The sequence below is a fragment of the Salmo salar genome, chromosome ssa09 (genome assembly GCF_905237065.1).
Source record: "Salmo salar chromosome ssa09, Ssal_v3.1, whole genome shotgun sequence".
Classification (NCBI taxonomy): Eukaryota; Metazoa; Chordata; class Actinopteri; order Salmoniformes; family Salmonidae; genus Salmo; species Salmo salar.
The window spans coordinates 128,559,397-128,581,451 of NC_059450.1; the positions used below are offsets into that span (position 1 = coordinate 128,559,397).

Sequence of the window (22,055 nt, forward strand, 5' to 3'; positions counted from 1 at the left end):
AGCTCTATACTCGCCTCGCCCTCCTTTCTCTCCTAGTCGTGCTGCCCTTCCCTCTCTCTGTCCTCCTCCCTCCTCTGTCGTGCTGCCCCCCACTCTTTCTCACCCTTCCTCGTGTTGTGCTGTTCCTTCCTGTCCGAACCATAAAAGATGTGGTTGTCAGGCAGGGGTTAGCCCATTAGTAAAAAGGGGGCCTTGCCAGTCATAGATCTGTCTCTCTCTCAGTAAAGCCAGGTGGCACAGGATGGAAGGATGGCCGCGCCCGCATCCCCTACTACCCCCAGAGGACATTAATCACTGGGGGGATATGGGATGAAGTGTGTGTCCGTGTGTGCTTGCGCAAACCCGAGACATTGTGTAGTACTGTTGTGTATGACATGATTACAATTGCTTTGACTATCACAATCGCATCCTGTCTAGCAGAATATAAAATCATAATTGTTCCGACCAATAATTGAGGTTTGTCCACCAATGACCAAGCAATACCCTCTAGTGTCCTGTTCCCATGAAGGGAGGACTAAACTCACTACTGACTGCTACTTTGTTTTTATTTATCCTCTTTTCTCTGAGACATTACCAGTATTGATTTAATTAGGAAATAAAGTGCTGAGACCATTGTTTTTGATGAGCAACTTGAGCCGCAAGGGGGGGATTGTGACACTAGAAGAATATGTGTGCCTGCTCAGAGGTTATTAGGCTCTGTGGAACTAGATGGAGGAGAGTTCTCGCCATGCCATCTTCCTCCAGGGTAGGGAAGAAGACTCTGGGGATTCTCCTATTCAGGGGAGCAAGATCCTGGTTCTCCTGAGCCCATCCCTCTTAGTCATCCAGGGCCTGGAAGACCAAACAAATGATTTACTCTGACTGGCTGCAGCTAAACCTCATTAGCTTAGATGTTACTGCCTGGTTCCATCAACAATCACAACAATATACCCTGGGATTAATTAACCTGTACACACACACACACACACACACACACACACACACACACACACACACACACACACACACACACACACGGTCGGTTCAGGAAAAGGGTATGGCGGGGGTGCTCCTTTTTAAAAGCAACACAGAGCTACAGGTGCAGCAGATTGCCTTGTCTTCAGTATGCATACAGTATTTCCATTACAGCATTATTTATTGTAAGATGCTGCCCAGTGCCCATATACTGTAACAGTCATCCCATCCCACCACCATTCCACCCCATTAGCTCCATTCTAATTGGTTAGCATCCATAATGCTGTAATATATACAGGAAGTGCAATGCTTCCTGGCTCTTCTCCTCTCTTTCACTGTGAAGAAATAGCACCTTATTCCCTATATAGTGCACTACTTTTGACCAGGGCCCATCAAAAGTAGTTCACTGTCTATATAGGGAATAGGGTGCCATTTGAGACATACTGTGAAGCAGTGCCTGGTCTCTGTGTGCAGCTGGCTGTGTTGCATTCACTGTCGTTCAGATTCACAACATTATTTCTGTCTGTTGAGCCACTTCACGACGTTAGCCATTATCTCCATCTCATCACACCTACAAAGGACAGCCATCCGAAAAATGTGTTCAAGTTAAACTGGGGGGAGGAAGAAGGGAAGATCAACTCCATTTTGGGATTTTCTTTGATCTTAGGGGAAAGTTGGCCAGTTCCATGCTGTTGCCTAAAGAGAGCTCTGTAACAACAATTTGGGATAATAGCAATAAAGTGTTGTGTTTGGTTCATCAATAGATACTAAGTTACATAACTCCCACCCTAGGTGAGAAGTAGCCTACACTTTTATTCATTTGACTTAATGTAGATGAATGAGTCTAGGGTAAGCTAGTAGTTAAATAAAGGTAAAATAATAAATGTAATTAGCATGCAAAGTGTTAACGCTAGGCTAGCTGAAAGAGAGTGGGATGAAGGGAGAGATGATGTTATGGGAAATTAGGGAGTTAGCCATTTCCATGCTGTTGCCTAAAAAGAGCTTTGTAACAATATAGGATAGGGAGAGAGACTACTAGATCTCTCCTTCCCTCAAGCTTTAAAGGGCCTCGTCAGCAGCAACTGGGGCCATTAATAACAATTAGCAGCACAGTGCTAACAGTGCTAATCTCACAGGCTTTGTCTTCAATGGGTTGGCTGACATGACTGGGATAGGATGAGGTACCGTGGGTAGTAGGAAGTCAGGAGGGGTAGGAATGCGTGCGTACGTACGTGCGTGCATACAGTTGAAGTAGGATCACCACTTTTTAAGAATGTGAAATGTCAGAATAATAGTAGAGAAAGATTTATTTCAGCTTTTATTTCTTTCATCACATTCCCAGTGGGTCAGAAGTTTACATATACTCAATTATTATTTGGTAGCATTGCCTTTAAATTGTTTAACTTGGGTCAAATGTTCCGGGTCCACAAGCTTCCCACAATAAGTTGGGTGCATTTTGGCCCATCCCTCCTGACAGAGCTGGTGTAACTGAGTCAGGTTTGTAGGCCTCCTTGCTCGCACACGCTTCTTCAGTTCTGCCCACAAATGTTCTATAGGATTGAGGTCAGGGCTTTGTGATGGCTACTCCAATACCTTGACTTTGTTGTCCTTAAGCCATTTTGCCACAACTTTGGAAGTATGCTTGGGGTCATTGTCCATTTGGAAGACCCATTTGCGACCAAGCTTTAGCTTCCTGACTGATGTCTTGATGTTGCTTCAATATATCCACATTTTCCTCCCTCGTGATGCCATCTATTTTGTGAAGTGCACCAGTCCCTCCTGCAGCAAAGCACCCCCACATGATGCTGCCACCCCCATGTTTCATGGTTGGGATGGTGTTCTTCGGCTTGCAAGTCTCCCACTTTTCCTCCAAACATAACGATGGTCATTATTGCCAAACAATTATATTTTTGTTTCATCAGACCGGAGGACATTTCTCCAAAAGTATGATCTTTGTCCCCATGTGCAGTTGCAAACCGTAGTCTGGCTTTTTCATGGCAGTTTTAGAGCAGCAGTATGTAAACTTCTGACCCACTGGAATTGTGATACAGTGAAATAATCTGTAAACAATTGTTGGAAAAATTACTTGTCATGCACAAAGTAGATGTCCCAACCGACTTGTCAAAACTATAGTTTGTTAACAAGAAATTTGTGGAGTTGTTGGAGTCATAACTTTTTTTTCCAACATAAGTGTATGTAAACTTCCCACTTCAACTGTACATTCAGGAGAGGGTTTCTCACCCCCTCCATCCCTTCCTCCTTCGACCCTCCTTGTCTGGTCATGCAGCATTATCATGCAAAGTGTTAGCTGTGGCGTTAGCACTAGGCTAGCTGAGAGCGAGGGTTGGAGGGAGAGAGTGAAGGAAAGCACTTTAGGAGCTTAGTGCGGCCTTCCTCTCGCTCCTACGTATTATACATGTAATGGAGCTGAAACCTGCTAGACAGTCATCCCTCCTTTTTATGAGATGGAGAGAGAGATGGATGGACAGATCACAGTATAGATATGTTTTCCACAGCTCCCCTGAAACCACCTGACAATGACATAACATTCTAAAGAATTACACTGAAGATTTATTTAACACTGTTTTATGCCCCTCAGAGGTTTTTAGTTTAAAAAAATTGACAAGAGGATGACATATCTGTTGGGAATCATGCTTTTTGATTGAAGAAATATTTGATTTGTGAAGATAACTGCAATGCTGCTGTAGCCAATAAAGTCTACTCTATGTCGGCTATAGAGAAAGCCATAGTAGTACCATACTGTGTTGACAATGCTATCCCTGACTGCTGGCTGATGTCTATGTGTGGACAGGACATGACTCCTGTTATGAATGTTTCATGTGACCTTTCGTCTTAGTGAATGCAATGCCATAGAGCTGTCATAAGCAATCCATCAAGTCATTTGGTATTTATGACCCCATCCGTGCCCTGTGATATACATTCAGTGGTTCCTCATCCTAATTCAAGATGCACAATAACAACTCTGTATTTTCTTGTAAATCATGCATTGAAGTCAATGGGAAATTGGAATAAAGGCCCACAACATAAATCAAAGTTGAGTATTTCAGCTCATCAGCTTTGTTAGGCTGGGTGCTGCTGGGGAGGGAGGGAAGGAGGTTCCCGGCCCAGCGCAGCGAGCCCAGGGACCTGATCAGGATTCTGGGCAGCTTGGCATCGATTGCTGCCTCCCTGACTCCCAGAGAGATGTGGAGATCAAGTCATTCAGTCTCCCCCATATCACCACACTGCTGCTGCCTCACCTCAGAAACAAACCATCTCTTTCTTCTCTCTCCCCATCTCTTTTCTCCTCTCTCTCCTTGCAGTTCAGACCGCCTGATGGATGACACAATAAGGTAAGCCTAATGCAGACAGACATTCTCTCTCACACAGCATATGTTTTACTATCCTTGTGGGGACCTAAAATGTATTTCCATTCAAAATCCTATTTTCCAAGACCCCTAAACCTAACCATTACTCTTAACCCTAATTGTAACTCTAAACCTAACCTCTAAGCCTAAAATAGCTGGGAAATGTCCCCACGAGGGAGAATTTTCCTTGTTTTACTGTCCTTGTTGGGACTTTGGGTGATTTGTCCGGTACCCACAAGTATAGTCACTCACACATATACAGTACCAGTCAAAGTTTGGACAAACCTACTCATGCAAGAGTTTCTCTTTATTTTTTACTATTTTCTACATTGGAGAATAATAGTGAAGACATCAAAACTATGAAATAACATAAGGAATGATGTAGAATGGAAAAAGTGTTAAACAAATCAAAATATATTTGAGATTCTTCGAAGTAGCCACCCTTTGCCTTGATGACAGCTTTGCACCCTCTTGGGATTCTCTCATCCAGCTTCATGAGGTAGTCACCTGGAATGCATTTCAATTAACCATTGTGTGCCTTTGTACAAGTTAATTTGTGGAATTTCTTTCCTCGATGCGTCAATGCGTTTGAACCAATCAGTTGTTGTCACAAGGTAGGGGTGGTATACAGAAGACAGCCCTATTTGGTAAAAGACCAAGTCCATATTATGGCAAGGACAGCTCAAATAAGCAAAGACATTACTTTAAGACATGAAGGTCAGTCAATCCTGAAAATGTCAAGAACTTTGAAAGGCTCTTCAAATGCAGTCGCAAAAACCATCAAGCACTTTGATGAAACTGTTTCCCATGAGGACTGCCACAGGAAAGCAAGACCCAGAGTTACCTCTGCTGCAGAGGATAAGTTCGTTAGTTACCAGCCTCAGGAATTGCAGCAGAAATTAATGCTTCAGAGTTCAAGTAACAGACACATCTCAACTTCAACTGTTCAGAGGAAACTGCTTGAATCAGGGCTTCATGGTCGAATTGCTCCAAAGAAACCACTACTAAAGGACACCAGTAAGAAGACTTGCTTGGGCCAAGAAACATGAGGAATGGACATTAGACCGGTGGAAATCTGGCCTTTGGTCTGATGAGTCAAAATTTGAGATTTTTGGTTCCAACTGCCTTGTCTTTGTGAGACGCAGAGTAGGTTAATGGATGATCTCTGCATATGTGGTTCCCACCGTGAAGCATGGAGGAGGAGGTGTTTTGTTGGTGACACTGTCAGTGATTTATTTAGATTTCAAGCACACTTAACCAGCATGGCTACCACAGCATTCTGCAGCGATACGTCATCCCATGTGGTTTGCGCTTAGTGGGACTATAGTTTTTTTTCAACAGGACAATGGCCCAACACACCTCCAGGCTGTGTAAGGGCTATTTCACCAAGAAGGAGAGTGATGGAGTGCTTCATCAGATGACCTGCCCCCACGATCACCTGACCTCAACCCTGTTGAGATGATTTGGGATGAGTTGGACCTTAGAGGGAAGGAAAAGCAGCCAACAAGTGCTCATCATATGTGGGAACTTCTTCAAGGCTGTTGGGAAAGCATTCCAGGTGAAGCTGGTTGAGAGCGCCGAGAGTGTGCAAAGCTGTCATCAAGGCAAAGGGTGGCTACTTTGAAGAAAATATGATGCATATTGATATAGATATAGATATACACTGCTCAAAAAAATAAAGGGAACACTTAAACACAATGTAACTCCAAGTCAATCACACTTCTGTGAAATCAAACTGTCCACTTAGGAAGCAACACTGATTGACAATACATTTCACATGCTGTTGTGCAAATGGAATAGACAACATGTGGAAATTATAGGCAATAAGCAAGACACCCCCAATAAAGGAGTGGTTCTGCAGGTGGTGACCACAGACCACTTCTCAGTTCCTATGCTTCCTGGCTGACGTTTTGGTCACTTTTGAATGCTGGCGGTGCTTTCACTCTAGTGGTAGCATGAGACGGAGTCTACAACCCACACAAGTGGCTCAGGTAGTGCAGCTCATCCAGGATGGCACATCAATGCGAGCTGTGGCAAGAAGGTTTGCTGTGTCTGTCAGCGTAGTGTCCAGAGCATGGAGGCGCTACCAGGAGACAGGCCAGTACATCAGGAGACGTGGAGGAGGCCGTAGGAGGGCAACAACCCAGCAGCAGGACCGCTACCTCCGCCTTTGTGCAAGGAGGAGCAGGAGGAGCACTGCCAGAGCCCTGCAAAATGACCTCCAGCAGGCCACAAATGTGCATGTGTCTGCTCAAACGGTCAGAAACAGACTCCATGAGGGTGGTATGAGGGCCCGACGTCCACAGGTGGGGGTTGTGCTTACAGCCCAACACCGTGCAGGACGTTTGGCATTTGCCAGAGAACACCAAGATTGGCAAATTCGCCACTGGCGCCCTGTGCTCTTCACAGATGAAAGCAGGTTCACACTGAGCACGTGACAGACGTGACAGGGTCTGGAGACGCCGTGGAGAACGTTCTGCTGCCTGCAGCATGACCGGTTTGGCGGTGGGTCAGTCATGGTGTGGGGTGGCATTTCTTTGGGGGGCCGCACAGCCCTCCATGTGCTCGCCAGAGGTAGCCTGACTGCCATTAGGTACCGAGATGAGATCCTCAGACCCCTTGTGAGACCATATGCTGGTGCGGTTGGCCCTGGGTTCCTCCTAATGCAAGACAATGCTAGACCTCATGTGGCTGGAGTGTGTCAGCAGTTCCTGCAAGAGGAAGGCATTGATGCTATGGACTGGCCCGCCCGTTCCCCAGACCTGAATCCAATTGAGCACATCTGGGACATCATGTCTCGCTCCATCCACCAACGCCACGTTGCACCACAGACTGTCCAGGAGTTGGCGGATGCTTTAGTCCAGGTCTGGGAGGAGATCCCTCAGGAGACCATCCGCCACCTCATCAGGAGCATGCCCAGGCGTTGTAGGGAGGTCATACAGGCACGTGAAGGCCACACACTCTACTGAGCCTCATTAGGATCAGCCTGTAGTGTGGTTTTCCACTTTAATTTTGAGTGTGACTCCAAATCCAGACCTCCATGGGTTGATAAATTGGATTTCCATTGATTATTGTTTTGTGATTTTGTCAGCACATTCAACTATGTAAAGAAAAAAAGTATTTAATAGGATTATTTCTTTCATTCAGATCTAGGATGTGTTGTTTAAGTGTTCCCTTTATTTTTTTGAGTATGTATAGATATATAGATATATATATAGAGAGAGAGAGAATATATTTATGTGTGGTTTTGCATTTGTTTTAAAACTATTTTGGTTACTACATAATTCCGTATGTGATATCTAATAGTTTTGATTACTCTACAATGTAGAAAATAGCAAAAATAAAGAAAAGCCCTTGAATGACAAGGTGTTTCCGAACTTTTGACTGGTACTGATACATGTCATTTTATAGGCTTATTTGTCTAACCTGGCTCCAGAATTTGGGGGTTGGTGTGGTAGCTGTGGTAGAAATTCTATAGGAAGAGGGACTGAAGATTCTTTCAAACAATAACTTTAGTATAAGATATGCAAAAATGGAGCAGTTCAACAATCCACTCACCTTGCACAGTTTAAAAGCCCAATGAACAGAGTTGGCTTTCTCCTTTTATAGAAAGTACATGTTCTTGTCTGTGACAGTTAGCAGAATTCTTTTTTTCTCCTTGCAATTCCCACATAGCTAAATTCCTGCCGATCGTAAACACAGGTCACACTGCGGTGTCACACAAAACAAGTTTGTATCAGTAAACAATTGTTTGTTGTTATATGGTACTATCTTTAAGAAAAAAACAGCATAGTATGTCTAATTAAACAGTATAGTATGTCATGAATATTAATTTCCTCCACATAGCTACAGTGGATGTTAGACATCTCCATGGGCATGAGGTGAAGTCTAGAGTTGAGTACAGAGACATTAGTGATCCTGACAAATCAGATGGTGACCTGTGTGGAGCGCTTTGCCTCTGACCCCACCTCTTAACATCCACTGTGACACCATTAGATGAAGAGATTACACCATTAGCCCAGAGATGGATACAAGATCAGCTTTCAGGCCTTAGTGGGCTGATATGGTCAAGCACAGTTTGAGGAGAGAGGAAGTGGACTATGCCTCTATCCCTCCCACCATCTCAGACTCCCTGTTGCCTTTTTTCCTCTCACTATCTCAGCCTCCCGTAGGGGAGGCTACTGGCACAGGTGCTTCATTAAGTGGACTTGTGAGCCATGCAGCGCCTCTTCCCATCCAGCCCCCCCAGCCTCCCTCTCCCACTCTCCTTCCTCTTGTTTAAGTGAAGCAGAAAATTATACTGGATGAGAAAGTCATCATTACTGGTTCTCTCGAAGTCTTGAACACGCCTAACAAGACACACACACAGCGAGAAGATAATGAAGCTTCTTTCTTTTTTCTCTTGATTGTTTGTGTTATTATGCCCTGTGGGGACGAGGAGGGCTGAGATATGATTTATTTATGTGTCTTAAAATGCTTTCAGGTTTTAAGACCCTTTCACAGGTTGGAGATAACAGCTGGCAATGTTTTGAGAGTAACAGTTGATCAGGTACTCCAGTGAGTGCCCCGAAGCAGAAAGGAAAGGGTGAGATTCTTACAGCACAAAAATGCTGTTGTTTTTGGTAGTTACATTAACATCTCCATATTTAGATCTTTCAAATTGCAGTTAGACTGGAGAGAATTGGTCTCAATAAACATATCTAGAAGCTCCACAAAGAGTTTACTTTAGGTCATTTTCTTTGAGATGCTAACGGGGATGAGCTAAGCTAGTTTAGCATTGAGCTGGTGTTCAGCCAGGTTGAGTCAGTGTGTGTATGAGTTAGCATGAGACTAGCCCCTATCAGATAGCTGCTCTGATTGCCAGTAGCACATTAGCGTAGTGCTAACGCTGGCTCAGTGTTACAGTCCGTCAGCAGTGTTGGGCTTTGGGAAGTGAGGCGATCGGTCTTCCCCTCTGACTCTGGAGAACATGATATATGAGCTAGACCCTTGGCATAGAGAGAGATTGTCCCCTCAGCAATACCCTGCAAGAGGTGTTGCACACGCTTACTGTATTTACTCAGACTCGCATTGTACTTACAAAGAAAACAGAGTACAAATTTTAAACAACCACACTTTCTCAATCAAACACACTCGCACCCATGCATACACACAGTGCACCCACATCCTTGCTCTGTCAAACTCACTCAAAAACACCAAACACTCACATATGCTCACTCACCTGACCAACCAGGCTCAGTATACTAGGTTCTAACAGCCATGTAAACAAGTCTGGTTGACCCCCCCCCCCCCTGGGTTCTGCTCACCAAGGGCCATACCTGGCCTAGGGGGCCCCCAGGACACCCTTTCGTGTTTTACTGTTGTCACCTTGTTACAGTCTCTGAGGCCAGGGCTGACTGTTGCGTAATCCTACCTGTCCCTGCAGCTAGGCAATTAGCGTCAACAGATTTGTTCCCATATTTGTAACCAGGGATAAATTGTTTACATCTGTTTGATCCCAACCTTTTTTTTCTCCTTGCTGCCCCCCAAAATGAGGCTGGCTGTATCTAGAGCACAACGCCAGTGAATACATTTGAATACACCTGTATTTAAATCTAGGAATTTAAAAACAAATCTATCCGTATGTTGCCATATACTGTCTTATTTGAGGTCTTAGCACGTTATAGGGGAAGTCATTGGGAGAGGGGTTTGGGCTGTGGATTAAGGTGCAGGGTTAACTACATCAGATGCCATTGTGGGGCTAAAAGGAGTTGAGTGTTAACTGCCAAAATATATTTAGCTTTAACTGGATTCTCTCAACCAGCTTCATAAGGTAGTCACCTAGAATGCATTTCAATTAACAGGTGTGCCTTGTTAAAAGTTCATTTGTGGAATTTCTTCCCTTCTTAATGCGTTTGAGACAATCAGTTGTGTTGTGACAAGGTAGGGGTGGTATACAGAAGACAGCCCTATTTGGTAAAAGACCAAGTCCATATTATGGCAAGGACAGCTCAAATAAGCAAAGACATTACTATAAGTCATGAAGGTCAGTCAATCTGTAAAATTTCAAGAACTTTGAAAGTTTAAGTGCAGTCGCAAAAACCATCAAGCGCAATGATAAAACTGGCTCTCACGAGGACCGCCACAGGAAAGGAGACCCAGAGTTACCTCTGCTTCAAAGGACAAGTTAATTAGAGTTATCAGCCTCAGAAATTTCAGCCCAGATAAATGCTTCAGAGAGTTCAAGTAACAAGACACATCTCAACATAAACTGTTCAGAGGAGACTGTGTGAATCAGGGCTTCATGGTTGAATTGCTGCAAGGAAACTACTACTAAAGGACACCAATAAGAAGAGACTTGCTTGGGCCAAGAAACACGAGCAATGGCCATTAGACCGGTGGAAGTCTGTCCTTGTGGTTTGATGAGTCCAAATTTGAGGTTTTTGGTTCCAACTGCCGTGTCTTTGTGAAACGCAGAGTAGGTGAGCGTATGATCTCCGCATGTGTGCTTCCCACCATGAAGCATGGAGGAGGTGGTGTTATGGTGCTTTGCTGGTGATAGTCTGTGATTTTATTTAGAATTCAAGGCTCACTTAACCAGCATGGCTACCACAGCATTCTGCAGTGATATGCCATCCCATCTGGTTTGCGCTTAGTGCGACTTTCATTTTGTTTTTCAACAGGACAATGACCCAACAAACCTCCAGGCTGTGTAAGGGTTATTTGACCACGAAGGAGAGTGATGGAGTGAAGCATCAGATGACATGGCCTCTACAATCACCCGACCTCAACCCAATTGAGATGGTTTGGGATGAGTGAAGGAAAAGCAGCCAACAAGTGCTCAGCATATGTGGGAACTTCTTCAAGATGGTTGGAAAAGCATTCCAAGTGAAGCTGGTTGAGAGAATGCCAAGAGTGTGCAAAGCTGTCAAGGCAAAGGGTGACTCTCATATCAAATGTTTTGATTTGTTTAACACTTTTTGGTTACTACATGATTCCATATGTGTTATTTCATAGTTTTGATGTCTTCACTATTATTCTACAATGTTGTGTGCACCTACCCTTGCCACCACTCCTGGAAAATTACCTAGAGGAAACGCTGTTTGTGTGCTAGCAGTACATGACTCAGTGTTTCTGTGCGCTTGTGCACCGGGGCCTCCCACTCCTCTTTCTATTCTGGTTAGGGCCAGTTTGCACTCTTCTGTGAAGGGAGCAGTACACAGCGTTGAACGAGAGCTTCAGTTTCTTGGCAATTTCTCGCATGGAATAGCCTTCATTTCTCAGAACAAGAATAGACTTACGAGTTTCAGAAGAAAAGTCTTTTTTTCTGGCCATTTTGAGCCTGTAATCGAACCCGCTGATGCTCCAGATACTCAACTAGTCTAATGAAGGCCAGTTTTATTGCTTCTTTAATCAGAACAAGTTTTCAGCTGTGCTAACATAATTGCAAAAGGGTTTTCTAATGATCAATTAGCCTTTTAAAATGATAAACTTGGATTAGCTAACACAATATACCATTGGAATACAGGAGTGATAGTTGCTGATAATGGGCCTCTGTACGCCTATGTAGATATTCCATTAAATCAGCAGTTTCCAGCTACAATAGTCATTTACATCATTAATAATGTCTACACTGTATTTCAGATTAATTTGATGTTATTTTAATGGACAAAAGCAAAAAAAAATATTTCAATAACAAGGACATTTCTAAGTGACCCCAAACTTTTGAACCGTAGTGTATGTCACTGTCTTCTTCTTCTCTCCCTGCAGTATTGCCATGGCGACCAAGGAGAACATGACATCCCAGAGAGGGCTATTGAAGTCCATACAGAGCAGAGTCAACACTCTGGCCAGTATCCTTTACAACACCAAGCAAACCTTATGAACATTGGAGATTCTCCATTAAATATCATGTGTTTTTGTCCTAGACTAGGCTTAATCTTTGTCTGGGAAGGCAACCCTATGTTCATGTCTGTGTGAGAGAGAAAAAATTCACAAATATGCCTTATTTTTCCTTTTAATCAAAAAGGAACTTCTGGAGATTGTTAACTTTTATTAGATCATAATTCTCTTTTAAGGGCACCTAGTAGACACTTTTATCCAAAACATGTACTCACTTCTGTAAATTGATATGTGATCCCGGAAGGAACTGAACCCACGACCTTGGCATTGTTGGCGCAACACTCACTCATTAGGCTTCTTATTTACCATACTATTACCTCCTGTGAGCTGCAACCAGACACAATACAGCTATAGAGTCCCATAAACAATGAAAGCCAGAGTGCCTGTCGGTTCACATTACGCATCCTACTGTTTAAAAGGCACACTGAGCATGTTTCAATTAGAACGCTTTAGCTCAGTCTTAGGCTCCAGAGACATCCTCCAGTGGTCTTCTTTTTCCTGTTGAAAAGTGATATCCCAAGTATAAATACAGTAAAGTACATGCACTAAAGTGGTAAAATATGTTTTGAGCAAAATTTGTGTGATTTTTAGATACAACTGCAAACTTCAAGGAGTAGGGTATTCAATGAGTTGGTCTGATGGGAATCTGTGATGTCATCTGCCTCCCACCTTGCTTGAGGAACAATTGAGGAGAAAAAAAGCAACAAAAGAAGAAAGCCCACCCCCCCCACTTGTATGATGTCATGACATACCTGGACCACCTATTGAGATGTGCCTTTTGTTAAGTAAATCAGGTGTTAAATGAGGTGAAAAGGAGACAGGAGCACCACTAATGGGTGCCTGATTCTGTCTGGTCTCTTCTCTTCTCTCAGAGAGCATTGTTGTCAGGCCTTCCAGCTGGCGATTCGTTATCTTCCTCACATGGAACACCAGCCTCTGGAGAGAGAAGCTCTTATCAATTCTAAAGAAATATCTGAGCAATCTGATCCAATCTGGTCCATTTAACTGTGGGGGGGTATTTCACTGCTGCTAGGGTTTTCTGTGAACGACATACATTTCCTTCGGAAAGTATTCAGACCCCTTGACTTTTTCAAAATGTTGTTACATTACAGCCTTATTCTTAAATGGGTTTAAAAAATGTTTCCTCCGCTATCTACACACAATACCTCATAATGACAAAGTGAAAACAGGGTTCATGATTTTTTTACATTTTTTACGTAAGTATTCAGACCCTTTGCTATGAGACATGAAATTGAGCTCAGGTGCATCCTGTTTACATTGATCATCCTTGAGATGTTTCTACAACTTGATTGGAGTCCACCTGTGGTAAGTTCAATTGATTGGACATGATTTGGAAAGGCACACACCTGTCTATATAAGGTCCCACAGTTAACAGTGCATGTCAGAGCAAAAACCAAGCCATGAGGTCGAAAGAATTGTACGTAGAGACAGGATTGTGTTGATGCACAGATCTGGGGTAGGGTAGAAAAACATTTATGCAGCATTGAAGGTCCCAAAGGACACACTGGCCTGCATCATTCTTAAATGGAAGAAGTTTGAAAACTCCTACACTCTTCCTAGAACTGGTCGCCTGGCCAAACTGAGCAATCGGGGGAGAAGGGCCTGGGTCAGGGAGGTGACCAAGAACCCAGTAGTCACACTGACAGAGCTCCAGAGTTCCTCTGTGGCGATGGGAGAACCTTCCAGAAGGATAACCATTTCTGCAGCACTCCACCAATCAGGCCTTTATGGTAGAGGGGCCAGACGGAAGCCACTCCTCAGTAAATGGCACATGACAGCCCACTTGGAGTTTGCCAAAAGGCATCTAAAGGAGTCAGACCATGAGAAACAAGATTCTCTGGTCTGCTGAAACCAAGATGAAACTCTTTGGCCTGAATGCCAAGCGACACTTCTGGAGGAAACCTGGCATCATCCCTACGGTGAAGCATGGTGGTGGCAGAATCATGCTGTGGGGAGTCTGGATCGAGGCAAAGATGAACAGAGCAAAGTACAGAGATCCTTGATGAAAACCTGCTCCAGAGCGCTCAGGACCTCACACTGGGGCGAAGGTACACCTTCCAACAGGACAATGACCCTAAACACACAGCCAAGACAAAGCAGGAGTGGCTTCAGGACAAGTCTCTGAATGTACTTGAGTGGACCAGCCAGAGCCCAGACTTAAACCTGATGGAACATCTCTGGGGAGACCTGCAGCAATGCTCCCCATCCAACCTGACAGAGCTCGAGAGGATCTGCAGAGAAGAATGGGAGAAACTCCCCAAATACAGGTGTGCCAAGCTTGTAGCGTCATACCCAAGAAGACTCGAGGCTGTAATCGCTGCCAAAGGTGCTTCAACAAACTACTGAGTAAAGGGTCTGAATATTTTTTTATAAATTTGCAAAGATTTCCAATATTGTTTTTGCTTTGTCATTATGGGGTATTGTGTGTGGGTTGATGAGGGGAAAAAACTATTTAATACATTTTAGAATATGGCTGTAACCTAACAAAATGTGGTAAAAGTCAAGGGCTCTGAATACTTTCCGAAGGCAATGTATAGGATAATATTTCACTTTGCTGTCGAGATCAGTTGCCTTTCAGAGAGACAATTTCAGAACAGACAACATTTTTGCAGACAACAGAAAAGCAGGCAGTTTGGCTTTTTTCGATTCTAATTCAGCAATAAGGCCCACGTTGGGTGTGGTATATGGCCTAAATACCACGGCTAAGGGCCGGCCAAGTGCCAACCACCTCTTATTGCAAGTAATGTTCAGATAATCATTAAATTGGAAATATAAACTGGGTGGTTCGAGCCCTGAATGCTGATTGAATCAAGTCATATTTTATTGGTCACATACACGTGATTAGCAGATGTTATTGCGGGTGTGGTGAAATGCTTGTGCTTCTAGCTCCGACAGTGCAGCAATAGTGAGTTTCACAACATATACCCAAAATACACGCAAATCTAAGTAAGGAATGGATTAAGAATATATTTACATATGTCAGAGCAGCATTGGACTGAGACACAGTGGCATAGTATAGAGTACGGTATATACATATGAGATGGGTGATGCAATATTTACAAACAATTAAAGTGACTAAGATACCGTATAGAGTACAGTTTACACATATGAGATGAGTAATTTAAGATATGGAGACATTAAAGTGGCCAGTGATTCCTTGTGTGTGTGTGTGTGTGTGTGTGTGTGTATATGTATATATAATGCACCTCAGGGGGTTGTGATATATGGCCAATATACCACGGCTAAGGGCTGTGCTCAGGCACTCAGCGACTCGTCGTGCATAAGAACAGCCCTTAGCTGTGGTATATTGGCCATATACCATACCTCCTCGGGTCTTATTGCTTGATTATACCCCGGCTGTCAGCCAATCAGCATTCAGGGCTCGAACCACCCAGTTTATATTTCCAATGTAATGATTATTTGAACATTACTTGTAATAAGAGGTGGTTGGCACTTGGTTCTGTTTGCCTTAACTTCCTCCTCCAGATCGTTTCCCAGCCATCAACAACCTCGTCCAGCGACTCAACCTGCGGAAGAGACGAGACTCCCTAATCCTGGGCGGAGTCATCGGCGTTTGCACCATCCTTCTGCTGCTCTACGCCTTGCACTGATGACGGACAGACCGGTCGAACAATCGTTACTCTGCGTTTGTAACATCGGAATCAGAACTCTGGAGAATGGGCTTCAGTGATTGGAGGCTACTGGACAGACAGACACCCTCTTGGCCCAATCGGTTAACAGGATTGATCGATGCCAGCATGGACTACCTGATTTGTATTTAGCAGTGGGAGGGAAGGATATGTGAGATGGAGCAGCACCTTTTTCTTTTTTTTTTCCTTTTTATCAAAAGTTTATGTGCTGTTCAACTCTGGTTAAGGGAACAGAGACCAAATGTACTGATATGACTAGATTTTAAAGAATTTTATATATATATAATTCTTTCAAATCTATTAGTACCTTGAGATAGGCAAAAGTCATATATATATATATATATATATATATATATATATATATATATATATATATATATATATATATATATACACTTGCTTCAAGGAGTTGAATGCTCTGAAGACAGACGGTGGAAACGAAAGAGAGGGACTGTGTTGATTTCTGTGATGGAAGGATTTTTAGTTGAATGGTCCTTTTTCGTGATGGGATATTCAGTAGGTTCAACATCATGGGCTGTACATTGTGCATTATTAATAAATTATTAATTTACATTATGTGATACTAGGCACTTACTTGTCTATTTTTTGTTTACTTCGACATGTATTGATAAATTGTATTTTTCATTGAAGACCATTGATGGAACTCCAGTGCTGCAGGTAGCGTTATTCTTTAAACAATGGCCACATACAGGTGTATGGTGAAACTGAAAGTCTCAGACTTGTTTCATTATGTGTTTCCTTCAACTCACAACCTCTACATCAGGGCTGCCCAACCCTCTTCCTGGAGATCTGCTGTCCTGTGGGTTTTCTGCCCAACCCTCTTCCTGGAGATCTGCTGTCCTGTGGGTTTTCTGCCCAACCCTCTTCCTGGAGATCTGCTGTCCTGTGGGTTTTCAGTCCAACCCTCTTCCTGGAGATCTGCTGTCCTGTGGGTTTTCAGTCCAACCCTCTTCCTGGAGATCTGCTGTCCTGTGGGTTTTCTGCCCAACCCTCTTCCTGGAGATCTGCTGTCCTGTGGGTTTTCAGTCCAACCCTAATTTAACACACCTGATTCTACTAATTAGCTGCTCAACTAGACCTTAACTAGCTGAATCCGATACGCTGAATTAGGGTTGGCCTGAAACTACAGATCTCCAGGAAGAGGGTTGGGCAGCCCTGGGCTACATTCTAAGATTCATCTACTTAGCTTAATATGCCACTTAGCAGACACTTATCCACAGTAACTTACAGTACAGTGAGTGCATGCATATTTTTCATGTGTATGTGCTCCCTGTGGTGATGGAACCTACGACCTTGGTGTTGCTAGCGCCATGCTCTCACCAACTGAGCCACACAAGATCACTTGAAATCCAGAGATCTGTAAGAGTGATCAGCATTCAGGCCTCTGTCTTTCATGATCTAGGATCGTTCACTGCTAAGGCCTACCTTGAGATAGGCAAAAGTCAACAAACTTTAGGTCATACATTGACGTCAACTGAAAATTTCCCCCAGCTCTAGGCTGAATAATTGGTTATTCGACAAACATTTAATATCCCTAATATGAATGTTGATTTGAAAGATGCTACAATTGTAAGGAGTTTAGTTTTTTTCGCTTGAAATTGTCAGTGGCATTTTAAGTGGTTTTACAGTGGAAGTTACTGGAGATGTTATAGTAAACAAGGCGTGAGCAGCTAGATTACTGTTGGGGGAATGAGGTGCTCTGACTAATTCACTCTGACAGAAACTGAGTCACCCGCACACACTCCCTCACATCTCTGTTTTGTGAGCATGTGTGTGTCGTGACAGCCACACTGCAGGGGAGATGTAACTGCAGTCTGTGGGGGGTGACAGCTTCCCCCCAGGACTCTACAGGAACCTGTCATGACTCCCGTCATCTCCATAGTCAACTACTGAGTTTTAAATGAATGACTTCGTCTTTCTGTCTCTGTTACATCTCACCATTTATCATCTGGTAACTAGACAAGGATGTTTTAGTCTCCGTTGAATGTGAAATATTGAAGTTTGTTATATTTGTATAGCTACATGAAGTGGGATTATCTATAACCATTCCAAGTACACCAATTTCCCCCTTTTTCATGTGACGTCACTGTCCTTTATTCCTTTCATTCTTTATCTCTTTCAGCTTTCTCTCTCTTCTCTGAGGGTAAATGGGGACTGTATTTTGGCATCTGAGTGCAGTACTGCTATTGGTCTATAACTGGTTCAACAGACATCCTTACGGTAAACACAGCTAGCCTACTCTGGTGCTACAGTGTAGAGTCTGAATATTTCATATCCTTTTGTCTGGTTTGAAGATCACTGGAGCAGAACTAAGCATTGTGTACTTTCACTGTGACTCAAGTTCTTCCACAAAGAAGTATAAAGTGAGTTTAAAAGGCTGATTCTAGCACAGCTCACAGGAGGGGGTCTAATGACGTGTAGGAGAACCACAAGTAAAGGTGGCGTCACCAAAAAACACGACGACTATTTGAGAAATCAAGCAAACATTTTATTTTTGTGGGTCCATAGCCTTTCAAGCACACTTGACTTGCGAGGCTCGTTCTATTTATTGGTTCATCCCATTTTTCAGAGCAACAGGGTATACCAAGGGGCTACTGCTGTAGCTAAAGAGATCCAATCTTATTCTTTAATAATCAAAAAAATATTACTAAAAATGTTAATTCTTAGAGTAGTCAAAGAGTGTGTATATGCTAACATGAGGGTTTAGCTCCACACCTTTCCCTGTTCTAGTGTTACAGACAGGAACAGTGGACCTGCTGCTGCTTTACTCCAGATGCCACTTTAAAAGGCAGGTTGTCTGACCCTTTACACCCCCTCTCTCACACTACCCCTAGACCATTCCTCTATGACGTTCTCTGTCCATGCACAAACACACCGATCAATGCTATCCCAACCCACATAAATCAATCCAACTCACCAGAGACCATGCATGATAACGTTTATTCCAGACATGCAGAATGTTCACAACAGTGAGATGGAAACCAGCATATACATATGCTATCAAAAGGGGAAGAAATAAGGACATAAAAAAATAGACATGAATTGAAAGTCACTGTTTTACTGACACAAAACAGCATGTATGCATCTCACAGCAGAAAGATGGTCAGGGAAGTATGTGTTGTAAAAGTGGAATTTCATGTGAAATTACCAGACAAATTTGTCTTATAGGAATTATGTTGAATTTTGGATTTTCAAGACTGAGTCACTAAAACTCTCCTGCTGGGTTGGGGTCTCCCCCTCTTTCCTCTGCCGTTTACTCTTACTGTATGACAAAAGCAGCCATCTACTTTCCCCCCCAAGGCAGGTTTCTAAAAGCCCTTTAACTTCCCACACACACACCTAGTTTGTGCATGCCTGTTGCCCATAGATAAACATTAGAGCTCTTTAGACAGGTATGTCTCTTCAGCCCATCTGTCAAGTGAAGCACACTGTGGCTGCACAAGCGTCCTATTGTACATTATAACTTGTATAGCAACATGAACTTGCTGCCCTTTTTGTTATCATACCCAAAGATGTGCTGTAAGGCTGTCTTGAGTTCAGTGCCTTTAAACATCGTGACCATGTTGAGTCATTCACCAGCTGTGGTCCTATTTCTATTTGTTGTTTCTAGAAATACAGTACAGATGCCAAAAATGTTCACATTATATTGTCGAGAGTTTCCAGGTTTTATCTAGTGCTTTGCATGCTTCGACAGGGGCAGAATTGTTTTTTATTCAGCAAGGAATTAACAAATGTGTGTTCATAGTTTAGAGGATTCAACGGAGACCTCAAATGTTAATATGGTGACCTATTTCACCAATTACAGGTGCTTTTTCAATCACTTTATATCTCTTTGAACATTTTAAATTCAGGCCAGATCAATTCAATCAAATTATCATATAATTATTTGTCTTTGATCTCATGTGTAGCTAACACCTACATTAGCCCTTGATAAGACAAGCAGTTGAATCCAGAAAACATTAATAATCGCTAATGTCAACTTACAGTATTGAAATCAAATGGGAGTTGAAGAGCATGAGTTATGAGTAGTAATACAAACATGACTAAGTCCAAACAAGGGTGTTATGAAGCATCATGTAGTGGTTATGAAGGTTTTATAAGAGGTGTTATGACCTTCCAGTAAACATCTGAAGTGTGTCGATATAACAGTCCTTTGTTGTGTTACCACAGTAGAATTTGAACCAACTGTGTGACTTATTCCAGATGGCATGGTGACACATTTGAATACAGACAAATTGATATGTTACAGTGCAGGTATAGAGAGAACTGCTGCCAATCAATCAATCAATCAAACCTCAAAACAATGTTCCTTTAACGTTACAGTGGGTCCTTACAGTGACACAAAAACCTGGGTACCGTTTAGCCCAAAGCATGCCTATATAATATTGCATATATATTCTTCATATAAATACATGTCATACCGATACAGCACGGTGGCAATAGGTTAAGGATTGGTGTTGGTCTCTGTAGTACTACAAAATACATTCAGTGAAGCAAGTTACATTAACAGTCCAGGTAATGAGACAAGGTACTGGAGTAGGGTGAGTTGGAGGGGGAGCTAAGGGTGCAGTGGGTAAGGGGAGAGTGATGGTTCTGACAAATTGAATATCCTCAGACTTATGCCCATGTTCTGTCCTGGATGTTTGGAGAGGGGATGGTGAGGGTAGGCATGCGCATGAATATAGTCACACCCCTCCCACAGCAAGGCAGGGGAAAGGAGGGTTGAAGGGGCGGGGGTTTGGGTATTCTGTTTCTGTCCTTACCCACAGTCAACCCACATGGGGCCGAAACACTCACATTATGTACAATTCACTCTCCAAAGGCTCTAAGCAACTGGCTCGTTATATCCCAAAGTAAAAACACAGACAAACAAATATGAATTCACTAACAAAACTAAAAAGGTTGGCTATCTACAGTCAAGACATGCATGCAAGTGGTCTCTTATTTTTGTCAAAAACCTACAAAATAAACAACAAATTCTGAATTGTCTTCCCTGGTCAAATATTACATCCTTCGGCAAACCATATTAGGCGACAGCCACTGCCGGTCAGGTAGCCATCTTAACTTTAAGTCTCAATCATCGCAGCCCAACATACACAACTTTTATAAAATGTGAATTGATATATTAATCTGTATATATTTATATTGCAAATATCTGTATAGTTGTATATGCGTTCAATGCAGGTCAGGCCAACTAGGTATATATTTAGGTTATTATTCAGCTGTCTTGATGTTTGGAGTCCATTTTCAAGGTCTCCTTCCATTCTTGATATAGAAAAGTTTGTATCACTTCATTCCTCTGTTCATCCCTCTCTTCTTCATCTAAAGACTATTTTTACTCCACAGAGAATCGAATGAGAGTAGCAAGTCCCTCAAACCAAAAGTCAATCGTCCAACGTTCTTTTGAAGTACACTTTTTATATCAAAGATTTTCTTTTTCATCAAGCAAATGTTACTGTAATCTAATGCATGCATATCTGGATATTTTTGCTTTGGTTTATTCATTTGCTAGTGTATTTCCTACTGCATTTCCTACTCTTTAAACTTCTTCATGTTTTGCCTTGATCTTGATTACAGTGTGGAGCAGGTGATGATATATTTTTTTCATCTCAGGAATCGACGGAATTGATCATTTTTTTCCCCATGCTGCATTCTCTGCTTGGCTTGCAGCAGTGCTCTTGTTTCATAGTATATACACTGGTCACTTGGTTACTGTTAGGGAAGAGAGAGCGGGGGAGGTGAGAACGAGTGAGAGAGAGAAATGTTAAGGTCCAGTCATTCCTACAGTATGACAGGCTGGTCTGTAGCTGAAACAGCAGGAGGGTTACTCTCCTTGCCACAAAGCCAGCCTGCTATAGCTGCAGTCTTTAATCAATCCACACAGAGCTCAGAAATCTGCTGAGCTGACACACACACACACACACACACACACACTTTCCAGGCATCAATGTGATTGATGACAGACTGGTGTATGTTTATGTATGTTCATATATTACCTTGAAATTGTTATGCAGTATGTGTGTATGTGCATGTGTTTATGCATTGCAGCGGTGTGTGTGTGTGTGTGTGTGTTACTTACCAGAGACCGTTACAGAGACGACTATGATGAGCACACCCAGGAATATGGAAACGACACTGAGGAGTCGAGCCAGTTTACCCA

General features: G+C 42.9%; 2 protein-coding genes across 3 annotated transcripts in view; one reads left to right on the forward strand and one right to left on the reverse strand.

The window, feature by feature from the left end:
* LOC106612848 (Golgi SNAP receptor complex member 1) overlaps positions 1-16,464 on the forward strand; it is a 49,592-nt gene extending 33,128 nt beyond the window's left edge. For both annotated transcript variants that reach the window (XM_014214421.2, XM_014214422.2), the window contains exons 7-9: positions 4,278-4,307; positions 12,072-12,154; positions 15,711-16,464. In XM_014214421.2, coding sequence (XP_014069896.2) covers positions 4,278-4,307; positions 12,072-12,154; positions 15,711-15,835 — 238 coding nt within the window. In that variant the 3' untranslated portion in view covers positions 15,836-16,464. The remainder of the gene's footprint in view (positions 1-4,277; positions 4,308-12,071; positions 12,155-15,710) is intronic.
* Positions 16,465-18,816: 2,352 nt separating this feature from the next.
* LOC106612846 (trafficking regulator of GLUT4 1) overlaps positions 18,817-22,055 on the reverse strand; it is a 14,080-nt gene continuing 10,841 nt past the window's right edge. Inside the window, exons 2-3 of the mRNA XM_014214419.2 lie at positions 21,975-22,055; positions 18,817-21,607 (exon numbers count right to left, since the gene is read on the reverse strand). The exon at positions 21,975-22,055 is cut by the window's right edge and continues 46 nt beyond it. Of these exons, the coding sequence (XP_014069894.1) occupies positions 21,597-21,607; positions 21,975-22,055 (92 nt within the window). The 3' untranslated portion in view covers positions 18,817-21,596. The remainder of the gene's footprint in view (positions 21,608-21,974) is intronic.